The sequence below is a fragment of the Lampetra planeri genome, chromosome 71 (assembly GCF_965212315.1).
Source record: "Lampetra planeri chromosome 71, kcLamPlan1.2.h2, whole genome shotgun sequence".
In the NCBI taxonomy this organism is placed as follows: domain Eukaryota; kingdom Metazoa; phylum Chordata; class Hyperoartia; order Petromyzontiformes; family Petromyzontidae; genus Lampetra; species Lampetra planeri.
Window position 1 is genome coordinate 1,088,383 of NC_136176.1, and position 15,773 is coordinate 1,104,155.

Consider the following 15,773-nt stretch of genomic DNA (forward strand, 5'->3'; position numbering starts at 1 on the left):
GTTTAATGTAATTTATTGTAGTTTATTTATTTTATTAACTTTTTCACCAGAATGTGTATCAAACTCTAGATTTGAAGCTTTCGTGACTGCAAGGAATCATCTTCTTAGGTTTTTTCGGTAAAGTCACGTAGGTAAAACATCATTTTGATGTTTTACCTACGTGACTTTACCGAAAAAACCTAAGAAGATGTGTATCAAACCTCCGATCATTATCTATGATAGACAAACATTATTGGACATCGGGAAGAAGAGCTTGCTTACCCAATGCAGCCTGCCCTGAGACGACCCTTTGTTTACCAGACAACAACATGAGACAGACGAGGAAGAAGAGTCGCCGTTCAGATGAGGAATAGAAAACATCCTCATCGTACTGCAATGCCGAGCATATTCTTGTGCAACGCACAGTCCCCTGTTAACAAGTTGGATGATGTGCGGGCCGGGATCGAATTCTAACGGGAAACACGATACTTGCAATGTTCTGTGTTTCACGGAAAGCTGGCTGAATGGAAATATCCCGGACGCAGCCATCGGGCTAACAGGCTTCTCTCCTTTTCACCACGATCGGATTTTGGACAGTGGGGAAACACAAGGTGGCGGATTGTGTGTGATCGTCAACTCATCTTGGTGTAACATGTTCACCAGATGTAGAGCTTGTGATCCTATCATGCCGCCCTCATTACCTCCCGAGATAATTTCACGCGATTGTTTCAGTCGCTGTGTACGTCCCTCCGAGCGCCAACTCCACGCCGGCTATGGACCTATTCCATAAAACAATCTCTGCACTGGAACCAAACATCCGGACGCTGCTGTGATTGTAATTGGGGACTTTAACGAAGCGAGCCTTAGGAGTGCACTCCCAAAGTTTTACCAAATGTGAAATTTAACTCCATAAGAGACGCCATCTTGGATCACTTATTCAATGCTGAAAGACGCCTACAAGGCGTTCCCCCGCCCACTGCTCGGGAAGTCCGACCACCATGTCATCTTGCTGGTGCCAAAGTACTGCCCTTTCTTAAAAGAGACAGGCTCCCACTACAAGAATAGTCCAATGCTGGTCAGAGAAGCAGGGACAGACTCACGGATGGCCTGGAGGATACAGACTGGGATATATTTAGGGATGCAGCCTACAACAGAGTGGGGGAATTTGCATCGACAGTGCTAGGTCATATTATGTTCTGCATGGACGTTGCTGTGCCAACCAAGACTGTCCGTTCTTACCCAAATAATAACCCCTAAGTTAAAAACGCGGCAGTCAAAGCAGCACTGAAGGACCAACACAGAGCATGCAAATCCAGAGACCCCACTGAAAGCAGGAGGACCAAATACGCGGTCCGAAAAGCCATCAAAGCGGGCAAGAGACAATTCAGGGACAAGTTGGAGGCCCTGTACCGTGACTCCAACTCTCGGAGCCTGTGGCGCGGATCACAGTCCATCACAAACTACAAAGGGACAATAAGCTGCGAGGCAATCAACAACCTCCCTTCCTGACGCTATTGCTATTACATTGCAGAAGGCACTGTGCCACCTGGAGGTGAAGCAGGGTAACTATGTGAGAATGCTGTTCATCAATTACAGCTCAGCATCTAATACCATACTGCCCTCCATCCAAATCTCCAAACTGGAGGCCTTCGGGACCGTCCATGAACGACGTCACGCCCCTAGGGGGGGCAGGGGCGGTCAGAAATTTGTGACGATGTGTGACGATGGGGGGGGTTTGAGAAATGTGACGTCACATCAAAATGCGCAACTTTAAATATAGACAACACGTTATACTTAATTAAATATACTTTTTTATAAATGTTTTCTCCTACAACATCAGAGTGCAGCGCCACATTAAATACGCACTGCAATGACAATAGTTTAAAGCGATTTGAAGCATGTGGTAGGCCAATTCCTTGAGCTATTATTTGTGGCCAGGTCACTTCTGAAAAAGAGCTGCGTAGCTCAGTGGGCCCTTACCTGGTAGTTTCGAGTTTAAGTTACTACACACTGCAACCAGGTACTTATTTGAGGCCTAGTCGACCTAGGGGAGGCCCAGGACCAATTTAGATTTTCCTCACCGGCATTGGCCGTGAGCAGAAATCGAACTCGGGTCAGAAGGTTCATAGCACATCACATGAACCGCTTCACTACCGCTCCCCGTGTATGACCATCACCACCACCACCACCACCACCGTCATCACCACTACCACCATTATGAACACCACCATCATCAACACCATCACCACCATAATTATCATCAGCACCACACTACCACCGTCACCACCACACTACCACCATAAACCCCACCACCACCATCACCGCCATAAACCCCACCACCACCATCACCACCATCAACCCCACCACCATCACCACCATCAACCCCACCACCATCACCACCATCAACCCCACCACCACTATCACCATCAACCCCACCACCATCACCACCACCAGTTTAGTATGAGCGCAGCAGCAGCAACGCTGACAAAAACAAAGGTGCCCCACGTAGCCCACGCAGGCTATCGTTGGGCCAAGTGCGGGTTCATGCCTCTCCCCTCCCACTCCCCATATCGTCCCCCCGCCCCCCCAGGGAACCACGGGGCAGCCAAAGGGAGCGACGCTCACGCACCATAACATCCTCAACAACGCCCACCTCCTGGGGGAGCGCATGGGGTACCATTGGAGGGTGAGTCCGGCGTGGTGCTTGTAGTGGCGGTGGTGGTGTTTATGGTGGTGGTTCTAGTGGTGGTGGTTATAATGATGGTGGACGTGGTGTTTATAGTGGTGGTTATGATTATAGTGGTGGTAGTTGTGGTGGTTCTGGTGTTTAGAGTGGTTGTGGTGGTTATAGTGGTGGTGGTCTGCAGGTTTGAAGAGCATTTTTGTGACATCTTGGGGGAGAGGAATTCCCTCAGCCCAGACAACATCATGGGGCAAGGTGGGAACAATCCTGCTGGGGCTGCGGTGCCTCAAATGTTTTTTCCTCACCCCTTCAGAGTGGCTGGCTGAGGTGCCATCTGTTGAGGAAGTGCGAGGGCCGATCCGGAGTCTGAGGCCAGGAAAAGCGCCGGGCAGAGATGATCCCCCAAGCAAAATGCTGAGGGAGGGTGGCGTCTATGTGCAGACTGCCCTACGTGACCATAAGATGTCAGGCACACGATGTGTGGTGTGCTGTATGTGTAGTGACATCGGGGATGTCACTGTATGGTGCTGGCCCGGGAGGGCCGTGGCGTGCGATGTCCCTACATCGTGGACAGCACCGTGTGGGTTGCTGTGTGATGCCGGCTTTAGCATAGCACAGCGTGCGATGCACCGTCATCGCGTACACCCCGTAGGCAGGTGTAGTACCAGCCCTAGTGGGGCTTGGTGAGCGCTGGGATAGCGCGGGCACCAAGCATAGTGTGTAGTGCGGGCTTCCACAAGGGGGAGTGGGAGAGTGTCGGCCCAGGGGCAGGGTTGCCCCGGGCCATTGCACTCTGGTTGACCCCCGTAAATACGTGACCTGGAGTGTCCACAGAGAAGGCCCCCAGGTGGGGGAGGAGCTAGGGGGTGATCACATGTCCGGGGAGAGCTCTCGAGAGGGATCGAGAGGGAGCTGGAACACTCGAGAAGGCGGGCGGGGCCGAGGGCGGAGCGGCCCTGACCCTGAAGGATATACGGTGGGTCCCTGAGAGGGACCGGGGTCGCTTCGCTTTACAAGCTGGAAGCTCCACATCTACAAGCCGGAAGCTCTACGTCCTACAAGGCACCAACACGTGGTCGGGGACCCGAGTGAGGGTCCGACCCTTCGTTGCCGTAACTGCTATGTGTAGTGTAGTTAGCTGGGTGGTCACCACCCTAGGCTGTATCGGGTAAAGGGGCAGTGACCCCTTTGTGTTAACGTATTGTGTGTGTGTGTGTGTGTACCGTGCTGTGTGTGTACCGTGCTGTGTGCAGGACGTGCGCGTGGCGCTGCCCGTGCCACTCTACCATTGCTTCGGCCTCGTCGCCGGCCTCCTGGGCTGCGTGGCCCACTCAGGGACTCTGGTGCTGCCGTCTGCGGCCTACAGCGCCAGGGCCACGCTTACCGCTATCCAAACTCACCGGTGAGGACACCACACACTCACCTCCACGTACACTCACCACCATGCACTCACCACACACACTCATGACCACCATGGTGGTGGTAATGGTATTGGTGATGGTGGTGTTGATGGTGGTGTTGATGGTGGTGTTGATGGTGGTGGTCATGGTGGTGGTGATGGCATTGGTGATGGTGGTGTTGATGGTGGTGTTGATGGTGGTGGTGATGGTGATGATGGTCATAGTGGTGGTGATGGTGTTAGTGATGGCGGTGTTGATGGTGATTGATGGTCATGCTGGTGGTGATGGTGATGTTCATGGGTTGTCCTCTTTATGTGTCACAATATTGCAAATAGTCTGGATAATCTCTGCACGTTCCTTGCAGATCTTGACCTCATGACAAGTTGAATTTATGACAGGGGAGCTCTGCGTTTGACCCCCCCCCCCCACCCCCAGCTGAGAGTTAAAAACAATTTTGCCGCATTTCCCAATCCTCGTTGATGACTATCGTAGATTCTTCTGTGACTTGAGCGCGTGTGATGATCCAGTTCATCGTGTGGCTCGGCAGAGTGGCAGGTAAGAGCGAGGCTCTTCGGATTGTTGCCAATTTCGAACCGGTTGAAAGGTGACTCGTTTCGGTAGCCGATCTTAAGTTGGTCGTCCACGCTGACATAGGCATTTTGGGCCTGCACAGGCCATGTACGTCCAACCAACAAATCCACCGGTTGTGCGATGTCTGGCATGACAAGGACGGTTCTCTTTGTTCCCCTGAACGTCATCAATTTTGATTTCCAAGTCAGCCTTTCCTTGTATGGTGGTTGCAACCGACTCTGCGTTGCAGAAGCCAAATACCATTGTGTCTGTATCTTCAATCCTCGGCCCGACAGCATAGGGCGGCAGTTGCCCGCTTCATACACACCCCCACTTCCTGGGTCAATCGTCACTTCCAAACTGATACCATCGACCAAAGCTGGTTTGGTAAATTTCACTACATTTGGTGTGGGTTGACTCGTGGTGTTGACTTGCATATGTAGCTTCGGAATGTCCACTCTGGTGTGACCGTTTCGGGGCAGGTTGAAGAACCATGTCCCTCCCGCTTACAGATGCCACAAATGCGAGGTCTACGTGGCAATGGGGCAGTCGGCAAAAGATTTGCCCAAGTTGGTTTGCAATTATAGCATCGGCGCCTCTTAGATGTTGCAACAGGCCTCTGTTGCTGGTGGACCCAGGTGTTGCTGTAGCACGTCATCTTCCCGGTGTTAAGATATTCAAACACCAAATGGTGATCTTACTGGCTGCTTGTGTGAGGCACAAAATGGCGGCTGAAGCACGAGGTCGGCGTGCCGTAGCCTCAGTGAAGAACGAAGTCGGCGCTCTTACTGGCTGCGTGTTTGCAGTACAAAATGGCGGCTGAAGCATGAGGTCGGTGTGTTGGCAGCAGTAGCAGCAGCTGAGCACAAGGTGCGGTGTGGCTTTTCTTGCTTTATTTTCTTCAGCCTTTACGTTCATCCCACTACTTCTGAAGCGTGGTCTATTTCCTACTTCGCCATCTTACTAATTTGTGTAGCGTAGGATGGCCTCAATCAGGATGGTACAGTAACAATAACTTTTTTAATAGCATACTTGTCAACCCATAAGGTTTACCCATATTCTTGAACAGGGAAATTTAGTTTTCAGGTCCATACAGCGTACAGCCGTTTCAATACGGGCAAATAAATGTTTGTCTATTTGTTTGTTTCTCCCTTGTGATGGGACTTTGTAGGATGTACGTTAAGATTTATAAGGGCACACTGGGTGGTTAATAAGGTCTGAATTGGTCTGTAATAAGGTAGGGCACTGATAAGGGGTTGACATGTATGAAATTAGACGTTTTAGATAATAATGAAAGATGGGAGCAACCACAAAGCGCGTCTGACTTCAACTCACACTCCATAGCTCCTCCCCTCACCGGCGGGAGGGAAACGGCTCCGTCCCTTTTTAACATGACGACAAATGGGAGTTGTCTACACGACGGGCAGCACTTGTCCCCCAGAAAGCTGCGAAAGGCTACCTGGGGGTAATTTTCCTGTGCCTGTGTGTGCGCAGTTGCACGGTGTTATATGGAACGCCCACCATGTTCGTGGACATGCTGAACGATCCCGACTTCCACTCCTTCGACCTCTCCTCCCTGCAGACAGGTCAGTGCCAGGCTAGGTGCGGAGGTCACGAGGGCAGACCTGGGTGCCATGGGTTGTATTACTGCTGTGCCAGGCTAGGTGCATGAGAGGGTTACGAGACAGACCCAGGTGCCATGGGTTGTCCTACTCCTGTGTCGCTTCAGCCTCATATGAGCATATGGCTTGATGTGTAAACACCGCCACTGGGGAGACAAAGGCGACAGGGCGTGGTGCTGGCCACCCACCACCTCGTGTGCTGTGCCGGCCTTCATAGGTGCTCCCTAACAGCACTTGCCCCAACAGCCTGTTAAGTTATAGGGGGATCTTTGTGTGTTATACCTGTGTGTCTGTGTACCTGTGTGTGTACCAATGCTTTTGGGTATGTGTATAGGCGCTGCTGCTACTGCTGCTGCTCGCTAACAGCACTTGCCCCGACAGCCCTGTGTGAGACAAGCTAGGGGAGCTTTAGCTGTGCCTGTGTGTGTCAGCAGGGATTGTGGCTGGCTCCCCGTGTCCCCCTGAGCTGTTCCGGCGAGTCGTGGACTCCATGAAGCTGCCCGACTTCGTGGTGAGTGACCAGTCGCACCACCCCAAGTGGCACAGAGGAGGATCCCTACTGCTTCAAGTATGCGTGTGTGTGAGGCTACAGGTCTCTTTGTATGGTGCGCCTATGGGTCTCTGTGTGTGATGAGTCTATGGATCTCTATGTGAGTCTACGGCTCTCTGTGTGGTGAGTCTATGGGTCTATGTGTGGTGAGTCTATGGCTCTTTATGTGAGACGCTGATGACAGGGTTGAGACCATCTACTCACCAATGACTATCCTTAGAGATTATGATGGTGGTGTATGTATTGCTTTTGATGGTGGTGATGTTGTTGGTGGTGGTGATGATGGTGATGCTGGTGTTGATTGTACTTATATTGTTGATGATGGTGGAGCAGAATGGTGGTGGATGTCTAGGCTTATGCCTGACCGTAGTGAATGGATGCAGGCAAGGCCAATGAGTCAGATGCCTTCTATGACCTCCTGTCACAGGTGCTATCTAAAGTGGCCCCTCGGGATAGAGTCATCCTGTTGGGTGACTTTAATGCCTGAGTAGGTCATGATGCTGATACCTGCGCTGGAGTCATTGGAAGCCATGGGACAGATCAGCTCAATGATAACAATAGCAGGCTGCTTTAATTCTGTGTATCCCATGGGCTTGTAATTACCAACACATTCTTCCAGCATCGGCAGATCCACACAACATCATGGATGCACGCCGGGTCCAAGCAAGAACATCTGCTGGGCTAGAAAGTGTGGGTCCATGTCCTTGACACCAGGACCTACCGTGGAGCTAATCTGGCCACTAACCCATCGGCTTGCCATCTGTAAGATTTGTTTGCCATTCTTCCACTCCGGTGGTGGGTGTCCATCTAGGACCCCATTCAAACCCACCGTAGCCTGGTATCAACGAGCTGATGAAATTTGCAAGCGAGAATTTACTCATCGCTTACAGCTGGAGTTGGCATCGTCCCCCTCTCCTCCTGATGCTGAGAGGAAATGGGCGAGGTTTAGGACTGTGGCTCATGCAGCTGCAATGACTGCTTTGCGTACATGGTCCAAACCTCCCCAGAGATCCTGGCTGATAGAGGAGGTGTTATGGCTGGCTGAGAAATAGCGACAGGCCCAATCCCACCGTCTGCAGCATCCCATGTCGCTCGGATGTTCGGAGAGATGTGCAGTGCTGCACGGCTGAGTGCTGGTTGCGGATTAATGGGGAGATGTGTATGTAAGTTTAACTGTTTTTGCACCGAATGTAGTCAATGGTGCTAATCGGAGAGTTTAACCATGCTGGATTGTGTGAGGAGCTCACAAATCCTTGAAAGATCTGGGCACAGTTCCATTGGTGAGTTCCTCCAGCAGGCAAGGCTGTGGTGGCTAGGGCATGTAGCCCGCATGCCTTAACAGCTTGTGTTTGGCCAGATAGAGGGGGCTAAATGGACGTGGCACGGGCTAGAGAAGAGATAGAGTGATGTGATACTAGAGGATGTGGAGCTGAGTGAGCTTGCCGATGACTGATACCAACGGTATCAATATCAGCCTCTGTGGAGGAGGCTCGTGAAGGACGCTACTGGACACTTGGAGGCAACAACAGCGGAAGGCATACGAGCGACGCTCACAACAACGAGCGGAGTTTCCGGCGGATAAAACACAGCAAGTTGACAGATTAGGGAAAACAGGTGGTGCATCTGCAAATTATCTCAGTCCATGGCACCGGCTGAGTCCATCCCGTGACCTCCTGTCAGTGCGAGTTTGACACTTCACGTGACATCAAAGTGCACCTGGCCTGGCACCTGTGCCATGGTGACGTCACCATCACTGAGTGATGAATGGCGGTAGTTGTTATTGTTGTCGTCTGTTGTTAATGGTGTTGGTGATGTTGCGGAACGCATTTGCGGCACAATAGCAGTCAACCCATGGGACATTGGTCTGTCCCTTGACCTCCTCCTGCACCTAGCCTGGCACAGCATTCGATCCATGGCACCTGGGTCTGTCACTTGACCTGCTGCACCTAGCCTGGCACAGCAGTAGTCAACACATGTGTAATGACTCTCGGACAACTTCTGTAGTCTTCGTTATTTATGTATTAAGGTGTATCGTGCAAATAACTCGATCTCGTGTCTTACAGATACTTGGGCTAGTATAAAATATAGATACTTGGGCTAATATAAAATACAGATACTTGGGCTAGGATAACACACAAGTAGCGACGACGCAACGACAGTGACGGCCCGACGACAGCGAAGGCGTGAGACAGTCGACCCCGATCCCACGGCAGCCCCGAGCTCCCTCGCCCGCCGCCTTATACCCCCCCCCCCCCACCCTGGCGTGGCCACGCCCCGCCCCAGGCCACGCCCCCTTTCTGGAATTGTCTGGGCCGAACCCGATCTTCACCGATGGTTCCCTCCTGTAATTATCCCTCGAGACCACTTGATGATGCACTGTCCCTGCACCCGCACTGTCTCCCCACACACGCCCTGTCTCTCTCCGCACTGTCCCTACACATGACCTCCTCCTGTCATTGGGCCTTCGACGTCGCCATCAATTAGTGGAGAATGGCGGTAGTTGTTGTTGCTGTTGACGATGGCGGTGCCGGTGATGTTGCAGAACGCATATGGGACGACGGAGAACAGCCCGGTGACTTTCTGCGGGTTCCCTCGCGATGACATCAACACCAAGATGGACGCCGTGGGCAGAGTGCTGCAGCATTTGGAGGTGATGCCGTCATCACCATCAACACCACCCATCAACACCACCTTCAACACCACCCCTCAACACCACCCATCAACACGACCCATCATAACCACCCATCAACACCACCATCAACACCAACATCACCACCACAATCACCACCACCATGATCGCCATCACCGCCATCAACACAACCCATCAACACCACCATCACCACCACCATGATCGCCATCACCACCACCACAACACCACCAACACCACCCATGAACACCAACATCACCACCACCATCACCACCCCCATGACCGCCATCATCACCATCACCATCAACACCACCATCAACGACACCATCAACATCACCATCAACGCCACGATCAACACCACCCATCGACACCACCATCAACCCCACCCATCAACACCACCATCACCAATGCCATCAATACCCCCGTTAACATCACCCATCACCACTACAATCACCATCAACACCAACATCAACAACACCCATCAAAACCACCATCACCAACTCCATCACCACCACCATGACTGTCATTACCATCACCACCACCATCACCACCATCAACACCACCCATCAACACCAACATCACCACCACTCATCAACACCCCCCATCAACACCACTGTCACCAACGCTATCACCACCATCAGCACCACCTCCATCAGCATCATCATGAACACCACGATCAAAATCACTATCGTCACCATCAACATCACGAGCATCACCACCAACACCATCACCACCACCATCATCACCACCTCCATCATAAGCATCACCACCATTAGCAACATCGCCGCCCTCACCATTATCCCCATCACCAACATCACCATGATCAACATTACCATCATCACTATCACCCTGATCAACATGACCATCATCACCCCCATCATCACCATCAACAATAACAACCGCAGCTGTAGCGGTAACACCCCCATGGCACTTGTGCCAGGTTAGGTGCTAGCCGGTCATAAGCACACTCACCCAGCTATGGGAACTCCTCCACTGTCTCCCCAAGGGACCCATAACTCAATGGGGAGTTTGGCTATTTTACGTCAAACTCTCCACCCGCTAGACTGGTGCTTCGTTTTGGTTGGATTGATGGTAACGGCCCGTCTTAATGGGCACGGCATGGGCTAGAGCAGAGATGGACTGATGGGTCAGGAAATGGCACGGGCTGGAGCAGAGATGGACTGATGGGTCAGTGAGTGGCACGGGCTGGAGCAGAGATGGACTGATGGGTCAGTGAGTGGTACGGGCTATAGCAGAGATGGACTGATGGGGCAGTGAGTGGCACGGGCTATAGCAGAAATGGACTGATGGGTCAGTGAGTGGTACGGGCTATAGCAGAGATGGACTGATGGGTCAGTGAGTGGCACGGGCTGGAGCAGAGATGGACTGATGGGTCAGTGAGTGGCACGGGCTGGAGCAGAGATGGACTGATGGGTCAGTGAGTGGCACGGGCTGGAGCAGAGATGGACTGATGGGTCAGTGAGTGGCACGGGCTGAAGCAGAGATGGACTGATGGGTGAGTGGCACGGGCTGGAGCAGAGATGGAATGATGGGTGAGTGGCACGGGCTGGAGCAGAGATTGACTGATGGGTGAGTGAGTGGCACGGGCTGGAGCAGAGATGGACTGATGGGTGAGTGAGTGGCACGGGCTGGAGCAGAGATGGACTGATGGGTCAGTGAGTGGCACGGGCTGGAGCAGAGATGGACTGATGGGTCAGTGAGTGGCACGGGCTGGAGCAGAGATGGACTGATGGGTCAGTGAGTGGCACGGGCTGGAGCAGAGATGGACTGATGGGTCAGTGAGTGGCACGGGCTGGAGCAGAGATGGACTGATGGGTCAGTGAGTGGCACGGGCTGGAGCAGAGATGGACTGATGGGTCAGTGAGTGGCACGGGCTGGAGCAGAGATGGACTGATGGGTGAGTGGCACGGGCTGGAGCAGAGATTGACTGATGGGTGAGTGAGTGGCACGGGCTGGAGCAGAGATGGACTGATGGGTCAGTGAGTGGCATGGGCTGGAGCAGATATGGACTGATGGGTCAGTGAGTGGCACGGGCTGGAGCAGAGATGGACTGATGGGTGAGTGAGTGGCACGGGCTGGAGCAGAGATGGACTGATGGGTGAGTGAGTGGCATGGGCTGGAGCAGAGATGGACTGATGGGTGAGTGAGTGGCACGGGCTGGAGCAGAGATGGACTGATGGGTGAGTGAGTGGCACGGGCTGGAGCAGAGATGGGCTGATGGGTGAGTGAGTGGCACGGGCTAGAGCAGAGATGGACTGATGGGTCAGTGAGTGGCACGGGCTGGAGCAGAGATGGACTGATGGGTCAGTGAGTGGCACGGGCTGAAGCAGAGATGGACTGATGGGTCAGTGAGTGGCACGGGCTGGAGCAGAGATGGACTGATGGGTGAGTGAGTGGCACGGGCTGGAGCAGAGATGGACTGATGGGCCAGTGAGTGGCACGGGCTAGAGGATAGATGGACTTATGGGTCAGTGAGTGGCATGGGCTGGAGCAGAGATGGACTGATGGGCCAGTGAGTGGTACGGGCTGGAGCAGAGATGGACTGATGGGTGGGTGAGTGGCACGGGCTAGAGGACAGATGGGGCTGATGCGGTACGGGGGAACGTGGAGCTGAGTGGACTTGCCGATGACCGGTACCAGCGGTATCAAGATCGCCCTTTGTCGAGGAGGAGGAGGTTCGTGGAGGACGCTGCTACTGGGAAGTTGGAGGCAGTCGCCCTCCAGCAACGATGGAGGGCAGAGGAGCGACGCTCACAACTGAGCTATGTAGTAGAGAGCACAACGAATTGGCTTATCATCATCGTGTGGAAATTTATAGCGATGGCCAAATATTCTAAACGCGTGGAGACGTCGATTCTAAACGCGGAGGGAAATGACCGGCTTCACCGGGGTCGAGATTGAACAATGAACTCCTGCATACCAGGGAGTCAACATCTCTTGGTACAAAATATACAGCAGCATGCGTCATCAGGGCCCGGGATCTAACCAACAACCTCCTGTGCACAAGGGCATCCGTCAGGGTCCTGGATCGAACCCACGCCCTCATACATACGGTACCAAATATACAGCAGCAGTCGTAGGGATCCGCCAGGCTGTAGGATTGAACCCACGACCCCTGCGTTGCAGGCGAGGGAGTTAACATCTCCTAGCCACCGTGATGATAAGAGAGACACAGATTGTAAATATGCAGCAGCAGGCATCGTCAGGGTCGGGATCGAACCCACAACCTCCTGCGCACCAGGCGAGCTAGTTAACATCTCACCAAGAGGAGAGAGAGAGAGACGCAGACTCCAAATATACAGCACCAGGCATCGTCAGGGTCCGGGGTCGAACCGACGAACTACTGCATACCGTACCAAATATTCAGCAGCAGCAAGCAGCAGGCATCCATCAGGGTCCGCGATCGAACCCACGTCCTCCTGCGCACCAGACGAGATAGTTCACATTTCTTGGGACCAAATAGACAGCAGCAGCAGAAGGCATCGTCAGGGTCCGCGATGAGACCCACGACCTCCTGCATAACCAGGGCGAGGGTAGTCAACATCTACCCTAACCACCACGCAGAGGCAGCAGCAGGATCTTCCTCCTCCCTCTCCTCTCTCCCCGCGGCGTGGCTCCCGTGCAGGCCAAGGTGGTGGGGCCCGGCTCAAGCAGCCCGCCGCTGCGCGTGGGCGAGCAGGGGGAGCTATGCGTGCGGGGACATTGCGTGATGCGCGGGTACTGGGGGGACAGCGGCAAGACGCAGGAGTGTATCACGCCCGACGGGTGGTACCACACCGGGTGAGTGGCGGGGTGGGGTGGGTGGGGTGAGATGGGTGAGGTGGGTGGGTAGTTAGCACATACTCACTGGGTACCACTCCTACTGGGTCCCACACTCACCGGATCACACACCCACCATGTACCGCGCCCGCCGTGTACCACACTCACTGCATGATGCGTGGGTGGGGTGGATGGTATCACACTCAGATGGTGAGTAGCTGGTTGCGGTGTGTAGCAAACATCGCTACTGGAGAGACAAAGGCGGTCGGGCGTGGTGCTGGTCACCCACACCCTCGTGTACCCTGCCGGCCCTCATCGGTGCTCGCTTAAAGCACTTGCCCCTACAGTCTGTTAAGGCTATAGGGGGGATCTTTGTCTTTGTTGTTGTTGTTGGTGATGTTGCTGTTGGGTTTATTGGTTCTGATGGTGGTGCTGGTAGTGGTGTTGATGGTGTTATTGGTGATGATGGTGTTGTTGGTGTTGATGGTGGTGGTCGTGGTAGTGATGATGATGGTGACGATGTTGATGATGGTGTTGATGGTGATTATGATGATGGTGGCGGTCGCGGTGATTATGATGGTGAAGATGATGGTGGTGGTCGTGGTGATGATGGTGTTGATGTTGTTGATGGTGTTGACGATGATGTTAGTGTTGATGATCGTGGTGAGGATGATGATGATGGTTGTGGTGGTGATGATGGTGTTGATGTTGTTGATGGTGTTGACGATGATGTTAGTGTTGATGGTCGTGGTGATGATGATGGTCGTGGTGGTGATGATGGTGTTGATGGATGACAGCGATGTGGCCGTGATGGACGAGCTGGGATACTGCCGCATCGTGGGACGACTCAAGGACCTCATCATCCGCGGAGGGGAAAACATCTACCCTGCCGAGGTGGAGGCGCTGCTGCACACTCACCCCGCGGTCCTGGAAGCACAGGTGCCGCTCACCCGCCTGCTCACCCACCCGCTCACCCGCCCGCTCACCCACTCACTCACTCACCCACTCACGCACTCACCCACTCGCTCACTCACCCACTCACTTACCCACCCGCTCACTCACTCACTTACCCACTCACTCACGCACCCTCTCGCTCACCCACCCACTTACTCACCCACCCACTCACTCAATCACTCACCCACCCTCTCACTCACTCACCCACTCACTCACTTACCCACTCACTCGCCAACCCTCTCACTCACCTACTCAATCACTCAATCACCTACTCACTCATCCACTCACCCACTCACTCACTCACTTACCCTCTTACTCAACCACCCACTCACTCACCCACTCACTCACCCACCCACTCACCCACTCACTCACCTACCCACCCACTCACTCACCAACCCTCTCACTCACCCACCCTGTCACTCACCCACTCACTCACCCACCCACTCACTCACCAACCCTCTCACTCACCCACCCTCTCACTCACCCACTCTCTCACCCACCCACCCACTCACTCGCCAACCCTCTTACTCACCCACTCAATCACCTACTCACTCACCTACTCCACTCACTTACTTACCTACTCACCCACCTACTCACTCACCTACTCACGCACTCACTCACCCACTAACCCACCCACCCACCCTCACACCCACCCACCATCACACCCACTGTAGGTTGTTGTGGTGTTGGTGGTAGTGGTTACTGTATGTGGTAGTGGTGATAGTGTTTGTTGTCTATGGTTGTGTAGGTCGTTGTTGTGGTGGTTGTTTAGGTGGTTGTTCTTGTGGTGGCTTACCGCAGCGTTTGCTCGGATGTTCAGAGAGCCGTGTGGCACTGCAAGGATGTGTGGTGGTCGCGGGATGCTGAGGAGGTGGAGTCTGACTCAGTAGCCGGCGATCATAAATTACTCTTTAACTCCATCAAATATGTAACTTGCATCACTACATCTATCACAATTATTAAAGGAAAGAAAGGTTATCCAGTATCCGACCTCCATGAACAGGTTTGCAGATTTTCGGAGCATTTCTGTGAGGTCTTGGGGGCGTGAAAATCCCTCAGTATGGCAAACATCATGGGGAAAAGTGGGGATGACCCTGCTGTGGCTACCGTGCCTCAAATTTTGGAAGAAGGTGTCAACCCCTGTGAGTGGCTGGCTGCAGTGCCATCTGTTGAGGAATTAAGAAGGTGCTTCAGAGTAGTCTGAGACCAGGAAAAGCACCGGGCAGAGATGATCTCCCAAACAAAATGCTGAGGTAGGGTGTCGTTTGTGCGCAAACTGCTCTACATGACATAACAGTCTGAACCATTGGACGGGTTATGCATGATGAGAAGGATGCCCTGGTGTTCCCCCTCTTTAAGAAGGGGGACCACACACACTGTAACAACTACAGGGGCATCTCACTCCTCGGTTTGGCGGGAAAGGTCCTGGCAAGGATTATTCAACATCGCCTTGCCAGACATGCTGAGGAGAGGCTTGCGGAGCCACAATGTGGTTTCAGGAAGGGCGGTCCTGCACAGATACCATATTTTGTGTCCGTCTGCTACAGCAGAGGTTTAGGCAATTCCAACAGGACCTACACCTCTGCTT

General features: G+C 53.3%; 1 protein-coding gene across 5 annotated transcripts in view; it reads left to right on the forward strand.

Moving 5' to 3' along the window:
- Positions 1–15,773, forward strand: part of ACSF2 (acyl-CoA synthetase family member 2) — a 42,156-nt gene that overhangs the window by 21,993 nt on the left and 4,390 nt on the right. For 4 of the 5 annotated variants that reach the window (XM_078620237.1, XM_078620238.1, XM_078620235.1 and 1 more), the window contains 7 exons: positions 2,570–2,665; positions 3,916–4,064; positions 6,127–6,218; positions 6,686–6,765; positions 9,347–9,454; positions 13,098–13,252; positions 14,029–14,170. In XM_078620237.1, the coding sequence (XP_078476363.1) occupies positions 2,570–2,665; positions 3,916–4,064; positions 6,127–6,218; positions 6,686–6,765; positions 9,347–9,454; positions 13,098–13,252; positions 14,029–14,170 (822 nt within the window). The remainder of the gene's footprint in view (positions 1–2,569; positions 2,666–3,915; positions 4,065–6,126; positions 6,219–6,685; positions 6,766–9,346; positions 9,455–13,097; positions 13,253–14,028; positions 14,171–15,773) is intronic. The other variant, XM_078620236.1, reaches the window with a different exon arrangement.